Source organism: Pholcus phalangioides, unplaced genomic scaffold (assembly GCF_987345545.1).
Source record: "Pholcus phalangioides strain wild (caught in Gottingen) unplaced genomic scaffold, Ppha-v1.0 ptg000017l_1, whole genome shotgun sequence".
Classification (NCBI taxonomy): domain Eukaryota; kingdom Metazoa; phylum Arthropoda; class Arachnida; order Araneae; family Pholcidae; genus Pholcus; species Pholcus phalangioides.
This window is the reverse complement of record NW_028301610.1, coordinates 62,797,742-62,823,400: the sequence shown is the minus strand read 5'-3', so window position 1 is coordinate 62,823,400 and position 25,659 is coordinate 62,797,742. Positions and strand designations below refer to the sequence as shown.

The 25,659-nt window shown below is 37.6% G+C and overlaps 1 protein-coding gene across 1 annotated transcript; it reads left to right on the top strand.

The window, feature by feature from the left end:
- Positions 1-307: 307 nt before the first annotated feature.
- LOC149074615 (uncharacterized) lies at positions 308-23,488 on the top strand. Its single transcript, XM_089246316.1, has 4 exons — positions 308-543; positions 17,604-19,372; positions 21,926-22,180; positions 22,985-23,488. Exons 1-4 carry the CDS (start codon positions 520-522, stop codon positions 23,190-23,192), a joined length of 2,256 nt encoding a protein of 751 aa, XP_089102442.1. The 5' UTR covers positions 308-519; the 3' UTR covers positions 23,193-23,488.
- Positions 23,489-25,659: the final 2,171 nt, after the last annotated feature.

Here is a 25,659-nt window from a genome sequence, read left to right as displayed (position 1 = left end):
CAATATATATTTGTTTTCTTCCGGCTAAAAAGAAAGTTTTTTAAGTAATGTTTCGGCAGTGTGGTAGAAAACAAAACAAGTAAAGAAAAGAAGAAGAGGTTTTTCTTTAAAAGAATACAACAAGAAGAAGTTGGGGAAAAAGCACCCGTGTCCTACATCCTAAGGCTCTGATAGGTTGTTCGGGCAATACCACCACTGACCCATTCCTACCTGCCCACCGGGAGGTTAGAAACACCAGGCATCCCTTGACCTATGACCCCTCCCCCTTCACTTTTACTATTAAAAGCGAAACTTCTCACTGAGGTTGGATAGATCTGTGTATGTCCGGCTTGTGAATTTTTCGGGTATTTTTGATTATATATATTTTTTTTTCTCCTGCGGTTCCCCCGTTACCTGAAGTTCTTTCGGTCGGCCCGTCTCAAGCACTCTCGTTGTGTATATTGTCCGTATCTTTGTGAGGATCGCACCGTTATCTTCCGAGTCACATCATCATCAGTATGGATTGTTGACGCGTGAAGGATGCCCAAAGCTGCGGTCATGAATGTGAGTACCCTACCTGTGCGGTAACGGATTGTACTTATCGAATCTTATCCGACACTATTTTCTAGTATTTTTAGTCCATCTAATTATACTGGATAGTAATTGATCGGTCAGAAAGTTATCGATAATTATTTAAATAGAGAAATGGTAAATTTTTGTAGAAAAATTGAGTCTTGAAGAAATTATATTGAAATTCATTCTCTGAAATATTTTTCGAAGGTTAGATACTAGGCGCTTTAGTTTTTCTTTAAGGTTTCCAACTACCTCTTTCTTGTCACTTTTCTATGAAATGGTACTGAAATGAACTGTAATAACATTTTTTGATGGGGGAAAAAGTCTCAAAATGGGCAAAAACAACAATAAATTTTGGACTACCAAATGCCATTTTATATTTATGTCAAAATTTAAGCAAAACTCATGCACAATATTCGAAACATGATTCCAAAAAGTTCTATGGATGAAATGTTTTGTTCTTTTCACAGTGGATTTAGCTAGAAATTATGCATGTTTGATATCAAAATTTAAATGATTTTATGGTGTACTCATAACTTACACCCAAATCTGTTGATGTACGTTTTAATTTTCTGAAATTTCATTCTGCATATCGTTTTTAAAACATTGTAATTCAACAAATGTATGTTATAGGCATTCGATTTTGATACAAAACCTTAAACAATATATGAAAAAAACATCATATTAATGTTCTGTAATGATGAAATTGATAGATTTTTAGAAATTATGTTTCGAACTCAAGTGAAATGTCAAAAATAGCGTTCTTCGTAAAACACGTTCAAAGTTTTAAATAACGGATCACTTGCATGTAAAAATGCAAGACCGAAGTGGACGTAACTTCTAAGCATCATATAAACAAAAAACGCCTGTTTTGGAATCACAAAAAAACGGAGCTTTCATAAAAAAATAAAAATCGATATACTCTTCAGAAATGACGTTATAAACGTAGTCGGATACCTTATATGGAGAAATTTTAAATTTTAGGAAACTAAAAAAAGGATATTAAAATTCATTCTCTAAAATATTTTTCGAAAGCTAGAGATTAGTGCTTTACTTTTCCTTTAAATAGAATGAAATCTCGCTACAACGATACCCGATGAAACGATGAATTCCTTTACAACAATATATACAATATATATATTTTTTCAAATCTTATTGGGAATCGTCTGTAGTATGTTACACTCCTCTCGATACAGCGATACTGTATTCCTTTTTACTTCACAAAAATCTCTTTATAATTCTTCGATAAATCTCTCTGTAACGAAATTTTGTAGAGATTTTTAAAAATCGATTTTACGATATATTTTTCTTTATCTCACTCAATATGTTCTTGAGTATAATAATTTTCTTAATCTTTTGTAATCTCCAATTTAGAAAAGATATCAACAGAAGCATATGTTTGGTGACACACGTGGTGATAATATTGCCTCTCGATATAATGATTATTTCTCTCGAACGATATTTTTATCTTTTCGGTTCGCCTGTAAAATGCGGCAAGGCGAACTGTAGAAACGAGATTTCCCAAATTAATAGTTTTTATTCTCTCCCTATACTTTACCTATTCAGTAATAATTCCTTTTCAACAACCGCATCGATGTTCAATGACCGAAGTATTTACTGACTCGAATGTGAAGGCATCGCAAGAGTAAATGCATGCCTCACGATTTGACTTTTTGACTTTTAAGGAAACCAGTCTTTCAGCAACAGCAGCGGCTATTTAGTTAGTTAGTTAGCAAGGCAAAACCAAATGCACGGAAGCTGCATGTTTTTCCGATATTGCGAAACTCCCGTTCGATTTATATAATTCTCCAAAAAGATAATTGATGCGTCTATTTACGTTTCCGCATAACTAATCGACAACAGGTGTGTTTCACAAATGCATTTATTCTTGTCGCGATTCTTGTTATAAACAAGCTCATTTTATCCACTGAATTAATCATGAAATACTTTAAGGATATAATTCCAACTGGAATTTCGCTTTAATGTCAAAATTGGTTTCCTTTAACCGGCATAGCAGAAATCACTATACCCCCCCCCCCCCGTAGAATTCCATTTTCTTATGATCCCTTTACAATTAGGTAGGCTTTCTTCCGATTTTCTTTAAGTGCAAACTAAGTGGTATAGGGAAAAGTGTACTATTAAGAAATCAATTTTACAAAATATCTGGGTTTTGTCAATGCTAAAATAAGAATCTTTTAGGCTATTAAGAAGGCGAGATTTCTCGTCAATGCCGTTCAAGAGATCTCATGGCCTCTAACAGGTGGAAAACTATGCTCTAGTTGAAATATCATTAGAAATACTATTTAACCATTGATTTATTTATATTTTTTGACACATATTTTTGATTAAATGTGATATCCTATGCCCCCCCAGTATTTTCAAAAAAAAAATCCATCAAAAACAGCTTGCGCATGATAAAACACATAATTACATGATAAAATATGCCATGCGCATCAATATAACCATACAATATCGGGATTAAAATGATGAAAACAGTTAATTTGATAAAAGGATGAAAAAGCTGAAATTCCATTGACTCATTCTTATTTGAACTTTAATTTTAAATTTAAATTTTCAAAAATTCAAAAAATGAATTCATTTTTTGCTTATAAATTAAGAAATATATATATATAAATTAAGAAATTATAAATATACTTACGCATGGATCTGACATCTTTTAGTTCATTTTAATCATTGTATATCAATGCAAATGAAACTGTTAATTTTGTTAGAGTTGGTGGAATTTTTGCATGCAGCAGGTAATCCAGTGAAAGCCAGTTTTCGATAGGCAAAAAAAATTCTATTTTTTGATGCTTTAAAGCAGTGTTTCCCAAAGTGGGAAATATCGCCCCCTGGTGGGCGATGGAATGGTCCAAGGGGGTGATAAAACCTACTGATTTAACATAGGATCCTATGGGTTTACTTGAGTTGGGGGGCGATGGAACAAAAAGTTTGGGAGATTATGCTTTAAAGGGTATGAGAACCCCTTTAAGGATTGATCAATGCATAAGAGGAGTTCATTATCAATACAGACAATTTCACTCGTGCTTTTTTTTCCATACAGGGTGTCCTGAAAGTGCTAATGCGGCCTTCATCTCATCAACGGTCCGTTGTAGAAGTATAGTTCCAATTTAAAAAAATGCTCCAAAGGCGTTTAAAAATTACCCCTGCACCAGTTTTGAGAGTGAAAATAGAGTGTGTAACAAAATTTAAAAAAAAAAATCTAAATTTTTATATGGACCTCTGACCTCTAGCTACCAATTAGAAAGTTGTTGCCCTATATCTTCTGAGGCCAACAAAAAAAAAAATTCCAAGTTCCTAAGTGCAATATTCGCTGAAACATTGTAATTAAAAAATCAGAGAAAAGTTAGGAAATTTTACAGCATAAATGAGGGAAAGGAGCGTTGTGTCCGTTAATTTTTTATGTGCTTTTCTCCGATTTTTGAATTCAAATATCTTAGCGAATATTGCACTTAGAAACATGTAATTTTTTATGTTTGCCTCAGGAAATACAGGGCAACAAATTTATAATTGAAAGTAAAAAGATAAGGGGACCGTATAAAAATTAAGATTCTTTTATTTTGTGTCACACTGTATTTTCACTCTCAAAACTGATGCAGGGTAATTTTTGAACGCTTTTTGAACATGTTTGAAATTAAAATGATACCTCTACGACGGACGGTTGATGAGATAATAACCGCCCTTACAGGACACCCAGTATAGGAGCTTGAAACGTCTCTATTCTTATTCATCAAAATAAAAAAAAAATTCTCTTCATCAAACCGTTGTTTGTATTGTATTATCATTTATTATTTTTCACCAAGAACTGCAAAAACTTCAGCTTGTTGTCAGCGGATATTATAACAGTAACTAAATATGAAGATACAGGGTGTTATTTAATTCCCATATTGCCGCATTCTGCTGACGAACCGTTTGTCCTAGAGGCATACTTCCAGTTAGAAAAATTATTCGAATAACGTGTGTGTATATATATATGTATGTATAACTAAGATGCATCACATTTATGTTGCAAGGGGTTGTATAGTTATTAAAATTAAAAAAATATTTTTTATATGGACATCTAGTCCTCAAAAAACCAAAAATAGAAAGTTGTCCCCCCTGCCGTCTCTCTTGACGCCGAAAAAAGTGCGATTCGCGGAGATATTTGAATTGAAAAACCGGAGAAAAGGTGTGGGGGGAAAAACAGCATAAACTAACCGGTAACGCTTGTTTCCCTGATTTTTATGCAGATTTTTTTCCCAACTTTCTTCCGATTTTTAAACTAAAATATCTCTACGAATATTGCACTTGGAAACGTGGGTTTTTTTTGCCTCCGGAGAGACAAGGCAACAGCTTTTTGATTGGGTTTTTGAGGACAGGGTGTCCGTATAAAAAGTTAACTTTTTTATTTTGATATTTACACAACCCTTTGGAAACGTGAATGACGTAACTGAGTTCTACACGTCATTTGGACACTTTTTCCAACTGAAAGTATGCCTCTATGATCAACGAGTCACCAGTAAAATGCAACAAGGAGGCATTAAGTTATCACCCTGTATGTTTAGGTACTTTATTACTTGATTAGATATTTCCATAGGTGGGTTAGGTTCTAATATGATTTTCAGTATGGTCTTAAAAAATTTGCACAATTACTATTATCTATAATCATAAAAATTAAGTTCCAGGCGTTATAAAAACTTAGAGTTTGATATTCTGTCAGTATATTTTTGAATGGATACGTTTTTGAGAGACGTGCTGATAAAACAACTAGCTGACTAGAAATGAAGCAGAAGCAACGCAGGACGGCAAAGAGAATGAGCTTAGAACGAGGGTGCTCAACCTTTTGGAGAACGAGGGCCGCCCCTTCATTGATTTGCAAGTGTGTCGCGGGTCACTTTAGTGATCTGTAAACATGCCGAAGGTTACTTGATTGATTTGTAAATGTGCCGCGGGTCGCTGGATCGATCTGTATGTGTACTACGAGCTGCGTAAGCGACCTGGAACCGCATCGCAGATCGCTAAAGTGATCTTAAACCGTGACGCCGATCACTTAATGGATCGGTAAATGTGCCGCCGTTTACTTGAGTGATCTGGAACTGCACCACCGGTCGGTAAATTGATCTCCTCCGGCATTCACAGTGAAAAGCCACAATGTAGATAAACACTGTTAAACCAAACAATGATTTCGCTCGTTTCCTTCTTACAGAATTAAGTTTGAGCTCACGAGCCACATCAGATGACAGAAGAAACGTTACGGTCCCAAGTCATCTTCAATAGAAAATGACAATTCCCTAAAGAGAGCATATGTTACCAAATTATCGTAAGGGTACGAACATAGTGCACTCTGGTGCACACGATTCGCCGTTCTGAGTGTTTAAAAACCTGAATTTCAGGTTTTTAAACCAATCCGTAACGGCGCGGACTCATAGAATCGGAAACCAGCTTGAACTAAGTTCGTACCCTAAAGTTCTAGATCCATAGTTCTCCTCTGTTTAAAGCCTCAGTCAAGGGTACTGATATAAGCTGACAATGTATCTTATGACTTCCGAGCATCGATGCTGAGGCTTTCAAACAAGGTCGATGCAATGAAGATTTACCGCTGAGTTATACCTGTTAGTTTTTTCGCTTGAAATCTGAAGAAACGACGATTATGAATGGGTAAGTTAAATCAAACAAACGATACTGCACGATAAAGGATTATTATTATCAATCTGTCTTTAAAGAAAGAATCGCCATTTGTAATAGAAGTAAGTACATGCATATCGCTATTCAAATAGACACTCCAAATAGTCAGCTTTGGCGTCGATCTTTTATGTGGGTAAGTTCTTTCCTGTCTTGCCATATAATCCCTTTGACCTTTATTTTCTTTGTAAATAGTTGTATTTGATTGAACCTGTTTGAGACATGATGCAAAAAAAGTTGTTAAGCTGCTTCTTTCATAGAAATAGAAACCTTTCGTCTATTTTTAGATTAATCTCAGCGCCATGCAAATATAGAATCTACAAATAAAATAGAAGATGGTGAAGGTTAAGATCCCATTAGGTGTGTTTGAATAAATTTCAAACACCTAAATTTCGGTCCATTAGAAAGGAGGTACAGAGTGTCCCACAATCGACTGACGGTTTTGAAAATTGGATAGCAAGAAAACGCTGACAGATATTAAAGTCAATCTTGCGGAGTATAAATGTACAAACTCAGGAATTTTAGCTACGTCATTCATGTTGCAAGAGGTTGCATAGGTATTAAAATAAAAAAAATAACTTTTTATATGGACACCATGTGCCCAAAAACCCAATTAGAAAGTTGTTGCCCTGTCTCTTCTGATGCCAACAGAAAAAATTCTACGTTTTCAAGTGCAATATTAACAGATATATCTGAATTCAAAAATCGGAGGAAAGTTGGAAAAGAACAACAAAAAATTAAAGGACAATGCTTCTTTCCCGACTTTTCTCCGATTTTTGAATTCAGATATCTCTGCGAATATTGCACGGAAATATATAGAAGCGTGCAACTTTTTTCTCAGCCTCAGGAGGAACAGGGCATCTTGAAACTGGGAGTTTCAATAATCTCTAATAGAGAACACATGTTCCTGATCACATTTTGAGCATTTTTTCAATTAGAACTATACCTCTATGACGAACGGTTGAGGAGATAGAGGCTGAATCAGGACTTGCAGGACACCTGTGTTCTGTATATTATTCTGTATACTGTAAACCAGAGTAACTTTGGGACTGAGGGTATAACTTTGGGACAGTGGCTTTCAAATTTATAGCTAATGCCATTCGTTTTATTGGTTCGCTACTACCGATAAAATGCATGGGATCAGCTAGAAATTAGAAAGCCGGAAATAATCCGCTATCCCAAAGTTGCATCCCAAAGTGTTACCCCAGTTTACGGTACTTTGTTACTATTTCAGAGATGAGAAATCACAATTCATGTTTAATAAAGTACTAATTACCGTTACTGACTCTATCTTAAGATATTTGTGTAGATACAACTCATGAACGAGACAAATTTGCATCTAATCTTTCTTCGGAAATTTAGCATTCAAATCTACCGTTAAATGTAGGTGAAAGCACAAATCGAAACAGCTGATATTCCGGCTAGAAAATTAGTAGTAATCAAAATAAATACTACTAATTTTCTTCTAATCGGCTTCGGTCTGTTTTGGAAGGTTTTGTCTAAGAAAATTCTCGTTACTCAAAATTCAACAGCTATTCAAATTATGGAGTTGCGATTTCTAAATCAATACGCAGTCACAGATCTGGTTATTGAAGTCAACACTACAATATTGGATGTGATACTCAAAAGTCAGCAGACCTTTAATTATCACATTCTATTTTTCATAAACTGAAAAAATAGGACTGTATGTGAGAGAAATGAGGGCTATGTCCAAAAAGTTTTGACCTTGTAAACCTTAACCCTTTAATTGGCAAGCATTAAAATATCAGAGGAGAAAAATTTTGAGGGACTATATGTTAAGCCAATGAGGTAAATGCTATTACATGACAAAAAAAAATTATTAGTGATATTTAAAAAAATATAGGATGTTGCACTTCAGAGGAACACACTGTGTTTATATGATTAACATAGATTTGAATAATACAAAAATATCATTTATTGTTTGCCAACTTACTTTTCTATCATTGTTGAGCAATGCGCAAAACAATATGTCTCCTCCATCCATCGTATTTCCCTCTAAAATACAAGGGTCAACAATCGGTTTTGGTTGACTTGTCAAGAGAAAAATGAGACGTGTATTTTTGAGCCATTCTGTTGGTGATTGTAGAAACTTCATGAACAGCTCACATGTAAAAATCGTATGTTTAGAAGTTGCTTAGAAGCATCAATGTCAAAATCAGCTCATAATATACAGAATGCTTTTATTTGAGAAATATAAGAAACTCGTGTGTGTTGTGCTTGAGAGAAAAACGGCCAAAAATAAAGGGTTAACCATAACCCTGACATTTAATATACAGCGTGCCCAGAAAGTCCTTACCCAGGCATTTTCAATCTCACAACACATTTGGTTATAGATTCATTCTTTCAATTAGAGAAAATAACCAAATAACGCCAATTTTAGATATGCCATTTATTTTACCAGCGGCCGAATATGTGGTGTACCGAAATACAAACTTAAATTTTCTATACGATCTCTCTGTCCTCCAATTTCCAGTTTAAAAAAATTGTGTTGCTGTGTCTCTCCCGGGCCCAACAAAAAAAATCCATGTTTCTAAGTGCAAGTGAGATATTACTGATCGCAAAAACTAACATCTTACAATTTAGGAAAGTTTTAATAAACTAAAAAAGAGTGTTTCGAATTTTTTGACGAGTTTGTCTCTTTTGATATCTCTCTCCCTCATTTTTAACGACTTTTTTAACTGAAATATCTCTGTCAACCACTTTCTAATTGCAAGTTAGAGGACGTGGTTATAGTATAAAATATTAAATTTTGTACGGCTCTTGGTAAAACTAAAGACATATCTAAAATGGATACGTTATTAGGATGTCGGAATTTTTTTGTTTTGATTCTAAGGAGCAATGATTATGATACCAGTTTCACACACTGGTTATTCCCGCTGCAGCTGGCATTTTACTGAATCTTGGATGACTTCATTAGCACCTACTAATTGCAGATGCAAACGCTACTTCTCAGGAAGTACGTCTGTTTGAGTGTCTGTAGTAATTTTCTACTAAGACTGAGTTTTCGAAAGCTGGAGTGTTGAAATCCCGGTGATTTTTCTGATGAAAAATGTTGAAGTTTCATGCCTCTCTAGCATTACTGTTTTTAAGGAATATCAATATAACATTTTTCACCCTGTCCAAACGAAGTTCATACCCTTGTTCAACTAAAGAAAAAAAAATCGTGATTAACTTACGAATATATGGACATTGGTGAAGAAGTAGAGAATAATAAAATCACGTATTGAACTTTCTCACGAAGGCGTCGAAAACTAATTTAAGAAGGCAACCGAGTTCCCTATTCCAACACTAGCAGAAACTACGGACGTGTTAGAAATAATAAGGCTCAAAAATTCTCTAAATCAACTTGAAGATTATGTGCAATGTTTAAGAGCACCAAAAAGAAAATAACAAATTTATGAATGAAATAATTTTCGTGTCATTTACGTTTCCTAGTTACACAAAAAAGAAAATTAGCTTATTAAGTGATAGCATTCAATATATTTTTTCATAATTATCAAGAGTTTTTTATGTTTTTATGAAAATATGGGGACTGGGGGCTTTTATTAGGCTTTTGTAGTACCCGGTCTAAGAGAACCATAATCTTTATTTATGGGCAGTGTATTATATAGTATTACTTATCAGTTTCTTCTTTCGTGATATATGCTTTTATAATGGTTTGCTGTATTTTGGTCATACTTGACATCCCTATTTGTTATTAGAATCTTTCTCAGCCATCTCGTTGGGAATTTTGCTTGTTGTGGCCTTCGTGTTTTGTATTTGTATTTATAGTCATCCTATGTATTGATAAACTAGATAATTAGAATTTTGGGTAATTCGAACCATTTTGCTGTCCCCTAGAGATTCGAATTAACGAAGTTTTACTGTAATTTGATTTCCGATTATATATTCGTCGACTCTCTGCAAATATCACAGAAGGAAAAACTGAAATTAATTGCTATCCTTAACTACAAATTCTCTTAAAATTGATTATTTAAGCGTTTATTTTCAAGGGTATTTCTGTTATTGTATTTACCATCGCTTAGATGAAAAAATATTTTTGCAAGAAAACTCAATACGTCAATCATCAAAACCCGTTTCGACATTACACACACACACAAAATTTACTTTTCTTCTATCTAAAAATATTATTCTTCACACATCAGACTTTTCTCTTATATATGTGTGTGTTTGTGCATCTTCAAGGTCCATCATTAAATGGACAAAAATAACATGCATCAAATCAAGATAAAATAGGTTGATATTCATATACACGCGATGTCTGCGATCATCTTGACCACCATAAGATATTTCATTCAAAAAAAAACCAGACCCAGACTATGTTAATGATTTGAATAATTTGATATATCACTACCAAGCAATTTTCCTTCAGGCTTGTTTATTTTTTCTGCCTAATTCCAGCCTTTGTTTGAAGACATACCTATAACGAGAGACCTTGACATAAGTTTGACACTAGCAGTTCCGCCCTCTGTTGGGGGTTATAGGCTATGCATACAATATTAAAAATACGAGAAAAAAAATTACTATCTCCACTATTACATCGAACTTGAAAAAATAAACATAAATCTAGGCTTCGGATTACATTGGTGCCAAGGTCTGCTACATCATTAAGATTTTACTAGGCAACGTGCCTTTTATAGTATGAAGTATTATAACCGTGGGGTGTCAAAAACCAGTTCTATCTTAATATATAAGTATATTTTATTAACTACCTCCATTTCGCACACTGATATCAGGGATCCAGGAAGAGAGCTAGTTGAATTTTATTGGGATGGGCAATCACTGTGTCATTAAGTAATTCATAATGCATAGGATGCAACACCCACGCGTTTGATGATTAGAATGAGTAATTCATGGTATTGAGCCCATTATCAACTTCATAATGCTTTACTTGCTTCATAATTCATTAATCAAGGTTCGTTTTTTCTCAATGAGACAACGGCAATTATGCTACTGAGCCTCATTCATATTTTTATTGCCATTTGTTATCGAATCGACTGTTGGGAAGTGTTTGTCATGTTTCAGATGCGTTTCCATGGCCATAAGTCTTGGAGAATGAGAATTAGGTAGATTTTCACACGGATCCAAATTTCGTTCGTAAACCGCACGCACACAAATATAATAGGATTTTTTGTCCTTTAACCACTTTACGATCAAGGACGTAATATTGCATCCAAACTCCAGTGGAATGAATTCAAAAAAGTTCTCTCTGTTTTCTTTCCTCTTTCTCCTCATCATCGCAAAGCTTTGTTACAACCGTATGAAAAAGAAGTAGTTCTTTTTCCCTCAGTGATACAGCCTTCTGCTAAATATACATGTAAGAGCGAAAGAGAACTCGTGTCAACTTCGTATCAACTCTCTTATCTGTAACTATTACAGATAAGAGAGTATAGTATAATAGGGATAAGTATATCTCTTATACTTTTCTATTATACTGTTTTCCTTTCACTTGTTTTTTTTTCTTACTTTCTACTTTTCCCCCTTCCTTTTTCTAACATGCGGTTAGGTTACCGTATTTATCGCCGATTCGTCAGAGATCATTCGAATTTCATGCCAATCGCTTGTAAGCGAAGGGATTAAAAAAACGATCACCGATTGGCGCTGCCCAAGTCAAGTTGCTCACCATCACCTAACAGTAGGCAAAATTAAGATGTCTAGCTCTTGGTATCTTGGCGTTCTAGGTAAAATCATCTACCAGTATTACTTCAAATCAAGATCACGTGCACTGAAAATCACTATTGGGCTCAAAAACAGGGCAGATATTCAACGGGATGTATGGTCATACGTATCTCACCTCGCCGATTCGACAGCCGAGGTGACAAACTGACAATGGCTGTCTGGTAAATTCTGTCTTTTCCTCGCCAAAATGAAACATTTTTGTGTTATTTGGCGTAATGGCGACAATTTACTTTAAGCATGTCACGTTATTTTGAGGGGTAAAACACAGGCAACTGACTTTTCCCGAGTAAATTCTTTGAGGTTTTTTTTCTCCTAAAGTATGGATTTTTTCAATCACGGTCAAAATTCGGGAGGTATAAGAATTTTTCTGGAGATGAACTTGAAATTTGAGAGCTAACTCCCCTTGCTGCAAATTACTCGCAAACCGCTGGTCCTAGAGGCATGCAGTCACCCTCGGTTTACGAACAACAAAAAATGATCGTACTTACGAACACGCAAAACGGTCTAAATCGCGAAGGAAGCATATTCCAGAAGTCTGAGACTACCATTTTCGACAGAATTTGGTTAAAGAATTGTATTTCATCCGAATAAAATTCCCAATTGCCACCAAATGCAGCTCCTGTTGTGCCCCCCCCCCCCAGCCTATGGATTAGCAAGTCATTTCTAACTTTATGAAGCTCTGAAGAAACGAACTTCTTCAAAGATATTTTGCAATAATATGTGACATAGAACTAATAGTCAGTAACTTCTGAAAACATTATTTTATCATCCTACATTACATAGTTCTTATACAAATACAGATGTAAGACCACAGCAGGCAAAATGCCCAACGAGGTAGCTGAAAACCACTATTTAAAAAACTTGGCAGCAAGTGTATTACAGAACCATCGATTCGGCTTGGAGTATATTTTGCGGCCAGATAGTGTTGCAAGTGGAGGCTTCGAGGGCTTTATACTGAGATGATAGATAATACATATTCACGAAACCAGACTTTGCCTTGGAACCGTTTTCATTCCGTTGGCCCCATTTTTCATTCCGTGCTGGTTTAATGATAACCATTGGTTATGCATATGAGCTGTTGTAAACGTTTGCACTAGAAATATTTGGTGTCTCAGGAACGGATTAATTCAGTTTACATTGATATCTACGGGAAAATATACTTCGGTTTGCGAACAAATCGGTTTACGCATAGATTTCAGGAACGAATAAAATTCGTAACCGGAGGGTTTGACTGCACTTCGAATTAGAAAAAGTATCCAAATAACGTGTAGACCTCAGATACGTCATTCATATTGCAAAGCCTTGTATAGTTATTGAAATAAAAAAATGTACTTTTTATACAAGACATGCTGTTGGAATTACCCAATCAGAAAATTATTGCCTGGTCTCTCCTGAGCTCCACAAATAAAAAATTCCCCGTTTCCGAATATAATATTCTGAGATATTTGAATTCAAAACCGGAGAAAACATGGGAAAATACCTCATAAATGAGGGAAGGAAAGCGTTATACGTTAGCTTATGTGGTTCTTTCCCACATTTTCTCCGATTCTGTGAATTTGAATATCTCGGTAAATATTGCACTTGGAAATGTGGATTTTTTTTTGTTGGGCTCAAGCGAGACAGGGAAACAGTTTTCTAATTGGATTTTTTAGGACAGGGTGTCCGTATAAAAGTTTTACATTTTATAAAATTTTTATATTTTAATAAACATACAACTTGTTAAACATGAATGACGTATCTGAATTCTCCACGTTATTTGGATGCTTTTCCTAATCGAAAGTATGCCACTGGGACCAACGGTTCGGCAGTAATTTACAGCGAGGGGGGTTAAGTATTAACTCTGCATACGCCTGTTGAAAAAATTCGTTCCGAAATCACCATATTCACCAAGATAATTAGTATTGTTGCTGTGCTAGTGAGATGACAGGATGAAAATTGCGCAAGAATAACTAAAAATACCTCTCCTTAATGGCCAGTAATACCATTACGGCCTCTCTTGTAACAAAAGAAATCGGTGTTATCATGACAATGAGAACCGAGGACTGATTCTCGACTGAAAAGCAGAATCATCATCTCTACGCTTTGAACACAACGAAAGGTGGACATGGAATTAGGTTACAAAACAGACAAAGAGATACATAAATATAAGAATAACTGCAACAACTTAAATCTACCTTCTTTTTGGTTTTATTATTAACAGCTGTTCAAGTCACGTTTGAAATCATTTCGCCATATTATGATGATGATCTCTTCTTAGTGGAAAAAAAAACACAAGAGATAACCTTTCTAACTATACTAAAATAGACGAAACAGATATTACGATAGAAGCCATGCTTCCGCGTGAGATATTATCATCCCTTACGGTATTTACGTAGCAAAAAGCAAGTCATTGGTATCGCAACGCGCGTTTTCTTCAACATCACGTTATGAATTATGTTACGTGATAATTTTTCTTAGAATAAATACTACCGGGCAAATGTCATTTGCATGTATATAAATAGGCAACATTAATCTATGAATCTACTAACATGTGTTGGTTTTTTTCCTGCCTCTGCAATTAAGAATCAAAATCTAAGATAGAGATACAGTGGAGAGCGGCAGCATATGTTGAAAAAGAACTAGTATCTGAAACATCTGACATCTGAGGGCATGGAATATGAGTGAAAAGGAAGTTTTTTATCCTTTTCAAAGAGTGGATCTATCTGATTTACTTCGAGCATGTTTTCCGTTTCCAGTTTAAGTTTGGGGTTTTCTAAAGTTGTTGAGGGCAGTGCGCGCCGCGCCGTATTAAGGCATGGGACCAGCCGGGCACGGCCCGGGGGCCTCACAAAAATGGGATCTGGTTGAGATTTTCAAAAATTTGCCTGGTAGGTCCTCAGAAAAATCATTTGGCCCGGGGGCCCTCGTGATGCTCTTAAGACGGGCCTGGTTCGCTGTATGTGTTCCAGATGAAATTAGAATGAAGATATATATACAGAGTCCCACAATATCGACCGACGGTTTTTTAAAACGGGGTAGCAAGAACACGGTGACATATATTAAAGTTATTCTTGCGGAATATAAATGTGCGGAGTCAGAAATATCAGCTACGTCATTCATATTGCTAGGTCATTTGATCATTTTTGTCGCACTGCGGTCAATTTCTGCACACGAGGGCTAGTTAGACCGGGACCTACAATTTATTGACGATTACGAACGGCAGGCTTGTTTTTTATACTCGTCGAGAGGTTTGTGCGGTAACCCCTCGATGGGGCACTCCCTGCGATAGCAATTTTTTTCTGCGGTCATGTCGCCGTTTCTGTTGTACCCTTGGGTCAGGAAAGAACGGGGACGAACCGGGTATCGAACTCGCGACGCCACTAAACATCCTTTACTTTAGGCAAGTATCTTATTCACCTGGGCTACCGCACCCCTTCATATTGCTAGGGGTTGTATAATTATCAAAATGAAAAAAATAACTTTTTATATGGACACCCTATGCCCAAAACCCAATTAGATACCTGGTGTCTCTATCTCCTAATGCCAAGGAAAAAATTTCCACATTTCCGAGTGCAACATTCGCTGAGATATCTGAATTCAAAAATTAGAGGAAAGTTTGGAAAGAACACAGCAAACACAGTTGTCTCTCAACTTTTCTCCGATATTTGAATTCAAATACCTCTGTGAATATTGCACTTGAAAACGTCGAAATATTTTGTTGGCATCAAGAGAGGCAGAGCAACAACTTTCTAATTGGATTTTTGGCCGTAGAGTGTCCGTACAAAAAGTTTTTTTTTTAAATTTTAATAACTCTACAACCCCTTGAAACATGAATGGCGTAGCTGAAATTCCTGACTTCGCACATTTATATTCCGCAAAGAATGATTTTAATATCTGTCACCGTTTTCCTTGCTATCCCATTTTGGAAACCGTCGGTCTATTTTAGGACACTATGTACGAGAGTCGTCTGATAAGATAAAAAGTCTGTGGTGTTTGGTCAGAACATGATCAACATCTCCAAGAAATGATTTTTTGATCTAGTAGTAAGTCTTGCGAATTAAAACTAACTAGAAGTGAGATAAATGCACAAATACGTGCGTACGGCTAAACAACATGCTGATGTATGATATTTTCATTTGCATTTGAGTGTATACTTTATTTCTGATTTTTAAATGACAATTAAAATGCTTATACAGTATCTCAAAAATGGGATTTTGGAGATATCATATGCTGACCAAACACCACAGAAATGTTCACATTTTTTTCCCGGAAAAATTCAATTTTATTTTTCAGCGTAGTCTCTCCTTGAAATACAACTACAAGGACCACAACAGGCAAATTGCCCAACGAGTGGCTGAAAATATTTGCCCATAAAAAATATGGAAGTCATATATAACAAAATACCCAATATAAAAGCATATATGACCGAAAAAAATTAATAATATATAATGTTTATTGCCCATAAAAACGATTATGGTTGTCTCAACTAAGTATGGATAACTTCTCGATTTATCCCACTATGTCTACCGTTCTTCTTTTTAAACGTGTCAATTGTGTTAGAACTCATGACCCCCTGAGGTAAGCTATTGCATTAGAGCAACCTTATTAGAGGAAAAGCTCCCAGCGACACCCCAACCTGGAATTGTCCCTTACTAAACTTCAAGCTCCATACGCTTTTTTCAATGGTGTTCAAATTTCTTTATCCCGTCAGAAAATTGCATTTTCTCTAATTGATGAGAGATTTGTGCAAATCTTAATTCCTGAAATTTGGCCTTTGCAATGCTGTACCTCTAAGATAGGGCATTGGCTTGGTGAGGTAGGGCTTTCTTTTGAGCGTCAATCTTGGCCGTTTCCAGCCGTAAAAGATGGCTTCCACAATTCTGTTCCAGAAGTTGTACTAGCACTGGCAAATGTCTATCGTCATCCAAGGGAGCTAGTTCGAAGATGGTTGCACGTCAGTATCCAGGGTAAAAAATTTTACGCTCTTCCCAATCGTTTCAGTTTTCTTACGTAGATGAAGAGCTACGCATCACAATGGCATAAATTAATTTTTTTGCACCGTTTTCTTTGTGGTTCTTTGCAAGTGAACAAATTGGTAAAAGGAAGGAACCTAAAAACATTATCACCCTGTACTAAAACTTTTGAAACATTGAAGAAACATCAACGACGGACAGAATTAAAAATGCAGTAAATCCAGCTAAAAAAAAATAGGAATTTTTAGAAAACATCAACACTCGAGAATCGTAGCCTACCATTCGACTACTCTTCTGATACTGCCAAATCCACATGGTTAATAATGCAATGATCTATATATGTACAATGATCTCCATATGTACTCTATGGTTACTTCTTGCAGTCGTTGAAAATCCGGTAGCAAAATTTTTGTAGGATGAAAACAATTTCGAGAAATTTCACAAAAGCAATTGCTGTCATGGATCCGTGAACCACATCCTCAAACAAAGCAGCATCTTATGAAATACAGAATCAAATAATTCAATTGCTGTTTCTAACGAGAATTAAATTCGATACAGTCCTTGCTTGTATAATAGTGCTCTTTGTAATTGTGCTTGTTCGATTTAAAATCAACAACTGACTTCGAGAGTTTACGGAATATTTTCTGCCATTTCCAGATGTGTGTAATCAGACACAAATATTGAAAAATAACATTTAGTATGCTTCTGTTTTTTCAGAGGTGGAAGGCTGCAGTTATCCTTTTCGTCTGCTTAGCTTGTCTAGGCTGTATAGCAGACGGGAGAGAAACAGATCGAGAGAAAAGAGCAGTCAAAGGAGGGTTCACTTCTGGCTCAAAAAGAAAACCATCTTATCCCGACTCGGGAGGACAAGCTGGTGAGTGGTGGAGAGAATGGTGGAAGAAATATATAGGAGAAGTCACAGATCCAACGGCACGGCCAATAATATACCCAACCGATGAACATGGCAACCGTGTGCCATGTCCGTGCTTGCTGCCTGGAGGAGGCACAACACCAATTCCACCAAGGCCACCACCTCCTACACAGCCACCTTTTCCACCGAGACCTCCACCTACGCAGCCACCTTTTCCACCGAGACCTCCACCTACGCAGCCACCTTTTCCACCGAGACCTCCACCTACGCAGCCACCTAGGCCCCCAAGACCACCTCCTCCGCCTCCTACGAGGCCCCCAAGGCCACCACCACCTCCTCCAACACAACCTCCTTTACCCCCGAGACCCCCTCCCCCACCCCCAACAAGACCACCAAGGCCACCACCTCCACCACCAACAAGACCACCAAGGCCACCACCTCCACCACCGACTAGACCACCTAGGCCCCCACCACCCCCTCCACCTCCTGTGACTCGCCCACCAAGGCCGCCTCCACCACCCCCGACTCGACCGCCCAGGCCACCACCACCTCCTCCACCCCCTGTGACTCGCCCACCAAGGCCGCCTCCACCACCCCCGACTCGACCTCCGAGGCCACCACCACCTCCTCCACCACCTGTGACTCGCCCACCAAGGCCGCCTCCACCACCCCCGACTCGACCGCCGAGGCCACCACCACCTCCTCCACCCCCTGTGACTCGTCCACCAAGGCCACCTCCACCACCACCAACTCGACCACCAAGGCCGCCACATCCACCCCCACCAACGCAGCCTCCATTACCCCCAAGGCCTCCCCCACCACCGCCGACCAGACCACCAAGACCACCTCCGCCCCCACCGACCAGACCACCTAGGCCCCCACCACCACCTCCAACTAGACCCCCAAGGCCACCTCCTCCACCACCAACCAGACCTCCGGTAACATATCCGCCACCACCACCGCCAACAAGGCCTCCCAGACCATATCCTCCTCCTACTCGGCCACCACCCACGAAGCCCCCAAGACCATACCCACCTCCAACTCGGCCTCCAGTAACGCGACCACCACCGCCACCGCCAACAAGACCTCCAAGGCCACCCCCAACCAGACCAAGACCTCCACCTCCTCCCCCACCCACGAGGCCACCAAGACCACCACCTCCACCTCCTACGCAACCTCCACTGCCGCCACCACCACCAACAAGACCGCCAAGACCACCACCTCCACCGCCTACAAGGCCCCCCAGACCACCTCCTCCTCCACCAACGCGACCACCTAGGCCTCCACCTCCTCCCCCGACTCAACCACCGACGAGACCGCCACGACCACCTCCAACCAGGCCTCCTTCACCACCTCCAACAAGACCACCAAGGCCTCCTCCTCCACCCCCTACAAGACCACCAAGGCCTCCACCCCCACCACCTACAAGACCACCAAGACCTCCACCAACAAGACCTCCAAGGCCGCCTCCTCCTCCGACGGAAGAAGAAGATTGCGTATCCGAAGGGCCTCCAGTGAAAGTTCCAAGACCCGACAGACCACGCCCTGATGGATCGATGCCACCTTGCGCGCTCACTGGAAGGAACTTCTGCATCCTTACGGACGACTACCCATCGTAAGTATTTCTCTGAAATTTAGCCTGCAGTAGTTAGGTATCAAACAAAACCTTCACATGTACAATTCGACATAACTTCAGAATGATTTTTCATCAGGGAATAGTCTTAATTTCAACTTTTGCGGCCCAAGTCAAGGTCGTTGACGACAAGGGCGGATTAAATGTGATTTACTCGGCTATAGTGAATTGTGTTGGTTTTAACTCATCCCGGTGACGATTCCAGAATATCGATTAATCTCATTAATATGAGGGATTTGAAAAAATGATAAACTTATAGTAAAGTCTGATGCGGTCCTGAGTCGAGGTGAACTGGACATAGGTCCGCATAAGGAAACAACGATACTTCATTGTCACAACGGCCCCTTACGATAACAGGAAGGCTCGTTTGAATTCGGCTTCTCAGCATAACTCATAAGTTATACAAAAACTGCAAAGGAGCAAACATCCAAGGGGCTTTTCTCATTGTGGGGAGGCGCTATACAGGACGAACTGTGCCAACGGAAAGCCGAAAAAGCCCTTTGGACCGCAAAGGATTAATCAAATGCGTATGAACGACACTTTTAGGTCCATTTCACTGCAGTACAATTTTAGATAATCCAATCCCGATTCGCCAGAGAATATCAATCATTGACTCACCTATCTAATTTCCAATTCTTGCTCGCATATGAATCTTTATCTTTCAAACTTGATTTTCAACAGTCCTTGACATATAATAAATAGTTGCCAAACCCCATCTATTCCCCACGATTCCACACACAGCGTTGAATATGGAAAATATGCTCTTTTACAGTAGCTTCAAGATTTTATAGGTCAACGGTGTCAAGTTCGGAATGATAGTGAAAAAAGAGATGACCAATATAACCTCTTCTCAAGGTAGCTCGATGACCGTGAGCAATATCAAAGGATATTTCCGGGATAATAAATTGGTTTTTTTCTTTCTTTATCGAGAGAGATTGGATTCCAATTTTTCCACCAAGAAGTTCCATAAACCACATAACGATGACCTTGCGCTTGGGAGAAGGCTGATCTGATAGACATAAAGCAACAGGTTTCTCAACTCTATTAAAGAGAATAGATTTCTTCGACAAATGATAGCGGAGAAAGGAAACAATGTGTTTATGGTTACATAAACACACACAGCACGTAGTTTTTATCCGTGTTGAAATTGCAAGAAAAAGCTTCCGTTTCTATCCCTGCTTTTATGGCTCCACATAAAACTATAATATAGATTAATCACTATATATATATATATATATATATAATGTTTCGTGCATTTTAAAATGAGAAAAATGCGAAGATTTGTGCTCCCAAATAATGGCATCTACGTAGGACACTCCAAAAGTTTCAAGCAACAAATTCATCTCAATAGCTATCCGTCTGAAAATCGACATTTTTTCCAAGTGTTCCCCACAAGATCGATAAACTTTTGCAATTCTTTCGAATCACTTACTCAAAAGAACTCCGGAAATCGTCCACTCCGACAGGCTGCAAAATGGCATTCATCCTATAACTTGAAGATGTCACCTTATTCGAAGGAATAAAACTAAATCATACTGGACCAGGTATAACATACTTAAACTGACTAAAGAGTTCAAGATTCTCAGAATTTGCCTTTACCATGATACAACAACAGTCCACTTAACCCTGATTTTAGTCGTTGCTTTTTTTGAGGGATTGAGCCACTGCTCTTTAATTTCGAAGGAAAGTGCCCGCTGTCTCTGCATATTGAGATGTGATCACTGTTGGGAGGTTGTTCATATGATCACTCCACAAAGCTGTTTGGTTGCTGGATTCTATGTGTATAATGTATAAATGAAGGTTTCATCACTTGTGACGTTAACTTTGATGTTTTTGACTTTCTCGGTTGAACATCTAACGCACAAATTTGCATCAGTCTTACCTAGCCTGTTTCTATTCTGGAGTCAGCAGATGTAGAACCTAATAATTAGCAACTTTCCTTCAAAACCTGATGCAAAAAAAGTTTCCACTGTAAAATTTTTCAATGTCCAGAGTTTGTTGAATCTCTTGGCAGGAAAAATTTTGATTTTCACTTATAAGCATAGCCCCAACTTGCATATTTTCAGACACTATAGATTCAACAAGTCTTGCATATGCCACACTCTGTCATCCGCATTAAAATTCATGGCTCCAGCGATTCCCAACAGGTCACCAAAACCTTCCACCAAGTTTTCATAATTTGTCCATGTATTGCAAAGCCCACTTGAAGTCATACAAAATTATGATTCAAAAAGTGGATCCTACTAAGCTCCATTTTGTTATGTTTAATTGGCTTCACCTTCACAAAATTACCTCCTTCCTCAATTACTGCAACTTAGAAAAACGAAAATTTCTGTATCCCAACATGTTCCCTATGCAAAGGGATGGTAATTGCCCTTATGCTGTCATCCAATGGAGAACTACTAAAAACTTACGGAATGGTTCTTGTTCTCAAAAGAACTATCACAGTAAATACGTGAATTTATAAATTATTTATGATGAAATTAATTAGAATAAAAATTAATTCATCGCATAATGGATTTCTCTTTCTTATAGTGATTTCGTCAACCGAGTGGTTGATAAAAGCATGACGAAGGTAAGAATCATGTATGAAGAACTCCAAACCGTAGGGGATCCGGAACTATTTAGAGGTCACTACGATGACAGTCCAGCATCCAGAGGAAGCTTTGCTTGCCAGACAGAAGCCAATGTCATGAGGCCGGGATGGGCTCAAGAAACTGTTTCCGGAGAATGGATGGTCATCGTTAATACAGATCTGTTCCCACAAAAAGTTCGCACGGAAAGTTGTAGGTGAGTCTTGAAATTTGATGAGAAAGTACCGTCTTCTTCAAACATGAGTAAGGGTAGATTCACATCTACACAGACACTCACCGTGTCGTGTCAGACACGGCAAACATTCTTTAACATAAAACCAATAAACGTATTCATATACAGTCAAACCTCGTTAGTGCGTCACCCGGATAACACGTCACTACGCTTACCGGGTCACTTTTTGGAAGTCCCAATTGTCCTCGTGCAGGAATTAGCACAGCTATGGCTTACTCCGTTTAACGAGTCACTCCGCTTACTAAGTCATATTTTTGCTCTCCCAAGAGTGACGCATTAACGAGGTTTGACTGTATATTGTATCGTGTCTGCGCAGGCGCAGACAGATATTTTTATGTGAAAGAATGTTTTTTTGCCGTGTTTTTGACACGACACGGTGAGTGTCTGTAAATGTGAGTTCATTTCTGTCTTCAAAATTTTATTGCCAAATTACGTCGTCAAGATGAGGGCAATTAATAATAATCAGTTTAAAATGATTATTTATTATTTTTTTGGGGTAAATCGAGAAACTATCCATACTTAAAATAAGACAACCATAAATATTTTTATGGGCATTGCATAATATTTTATCATGTATATATATAGTTTTTATTTTTTATAATTGCACTTTCGATAGGGTTGCTGTATTTTAGAACTATATAACACCCATATTTGTTATGGGCACCTTTTTTTTCAGCCACCTCGTTAGGCATTTTGCCTGTTATGGTGTTGTATTTATATTTGAATGTTCATAACATATAAGTTATTGTTTATTTATTTCTTCTCTAGCCGTCCTAACGAGCCATGCGAATTCATATCACCATTCTATGACTCAACATGTCAACAACGATACAGCTTGCATCGCCTATTGGCCGTGTATCCCAACGATCCGAATAGAAGCCCTGTGGTTGCCTTGTTCAAGTTCCCGGCTGGATGCGCCTGCAGAGTCGATCCCAATCGCAGAAATGATATCGAACAGAGAAAGATCAAGAAATAGAACATGAGAACATCCATTATTTGTGTAGTCGAATTGAAGAGTTTTTTTATTGAACTGGGCTTTCGAATAAGATTCGGGCAAACAATTCGTTTGTCTAGGAACACACGGGCATCAGGACAGAGGCATTGTCTTTCAAATATCGAATAGTTTGAGTCGAAAGGTGTTTCTTTTCGAGTCTGATATCACTCACTCATAGGACTGGAAATACGAAGAAATAATTGAATGTTAGCTGTTTTGTTATGTACATAAAACAAATGCTGTAATCAAGACATGATATAAAATAGTTGAATCCCTAACTTTACTCATTTCTAAATTATGCTGTGTGGGATGTGTTTTTCTCCATTCACCCATTCTATTTGATTACCCAATTTCTATTTGATATTTTTTTAATGTAATCTAACTCGGTTATAACGACATCTAATAATCTGTGAATTTTTGTCGTTATAACCGAGGTATCATTACAACCGAAGATGCCGTTTTCGGGAATTTTTTTTTTGACGAAAAATGTAATCATATGCAATCAAATGCTGTGCAAGAAGCTGTTATTTCATTATTAGGGTGACCATATTCAGGGCCACCCTTATCAGACGCGGGGCTCGGTGCGAAAATAATTTCGGAGCTATATTTAGCCCCGATTTTATATATTTTATGGGGAAAGAGGAATCGGGCATGTAAATATTACTGCATTTTCACAGAATATGCACAGAAATGCTTGAAAATATTTACTCACCAATGAAAATTCGGAACTAATGAGAGAAAAATCGCAGAATTGATGAAAATTCAGAATCAGTGAATGAAAATATCCCATAATTGATGGAAATTCAGAATTAATACGAGAAAAGACTCCCAGAATTGCTGATAATGCAAAATTAATGACACAAAAAAAACCCAGAATTGATGAAACTTCAGAATTAATTAAAGAGAAACTTTGAAAGTTTAAAATTGATTTGATACATATTTTTTTTCGATTCTACCATCATAAGTGCGGAGTACCGGGGGCCCGGTGCGACCGCAATTGTCGCATTCAACTAAGGGCGGCTCTGACCATATTTTATCGAGAGAATACAGTATATGGTGTCATAAATACGAGATATCACCACACACAAATCATCAGTTCCCACCGAAAATATCGCCCAATGCCAGAGAAATCATCAAATATGCCTAACGAATAATCCTTGACGAGAGAGAAATACGGTACAGCAATACCGAGAGACTTAAGCTCAGGGCCGTAGCTAAGATTTTTGCCGCCCCCACAACTTCAAATTCGATAATTTTATAACGGTGTTCTTTGTTCCCTCCTAAAATTGCAGCCCCCCGCCCTAAATTTTTCCGGCCGGGACAGTTTTCTCTCTTGCTCCCCTCTAGTTACGCCCTGCTTACGCTACCTCAAGTTGAGCGATTTCGTGTGAAAAATTCTCATTTATAAAATTTAAAGCATAATCACTAGATTATTGCTCAGATAATAAAGATTATTAGGTGATAATCAAATAAAGAATTGTTTTATTCTATCAGAACATATCCTATGTGATGAAACTGCACTGATTTCTGACGGGCTATAGTAATTAAAACTTTGGTCATGATTTATAAATGGAGTTTGTATCAGAGCCGCCCTTAGGAGTGTGCGAACGGTGCAGTCACACGGGCCCCATGTTTTTGGTGGACCCCGCATTTACTGTAATAGAAATAAAAAATATATAGGCACATATATATCAAACACATTTTTTGTAGTAAGTAAGGTGTCTGGGAAGTACGAAAGCCTGGCTCAATTTCAATCAAAATTTCCATCCAATTTCAATTAATTTCCTCAAAGCCTGGCTACATTTCAATCTCCGCTTGGTTATCCAGGCCTTCGTATGAACAGCAGAGTGACATCGTTTCTCTCTATAAAGGTGTCTGGGCTTCAAAAGTATAGAATGCTGGGGTGGTTTTTTTTTTCATAAATTCTGAATTTTTATCAAAATCTTTTTATTTCTGAATTTTTATCAAAATCTTTTTATTTCTGAATTCTCATCAATTTAGGAATTCTGAATTTTCATCAATTTAGGAATTCTGAATTTTCATCAATTTAGGAATTCTGAATTTTCATCAATTTAGGAATTCTGAATTTTCATCAATTTAGGAATTCTGAATTTTCATCAATCTGGAATTGAATATTCTGAATTTTCATCAATCTGGAATTGAATATTCTGAATTTTCATCAATCTGGAATTGAATATTCTGAATTTTCATCAATCTGGAATTGAATATTCTGAATTTTCATCAATCTGGAATTGAATATTCTGAATTTTCATCAATCTGGAATTGAATATTCTGAATTTTCATCAATCTGGAATTGAATATTCTGAATTTTCATCAATCTGGAATTGAATATTCTGAATTTTTATCAATTCTAGAATTCTGAACTTGTATCAGTTCTAGAATTCCGAATTTCAATCAATTTTCTAAATTTCAATTGATTCTGAATTTT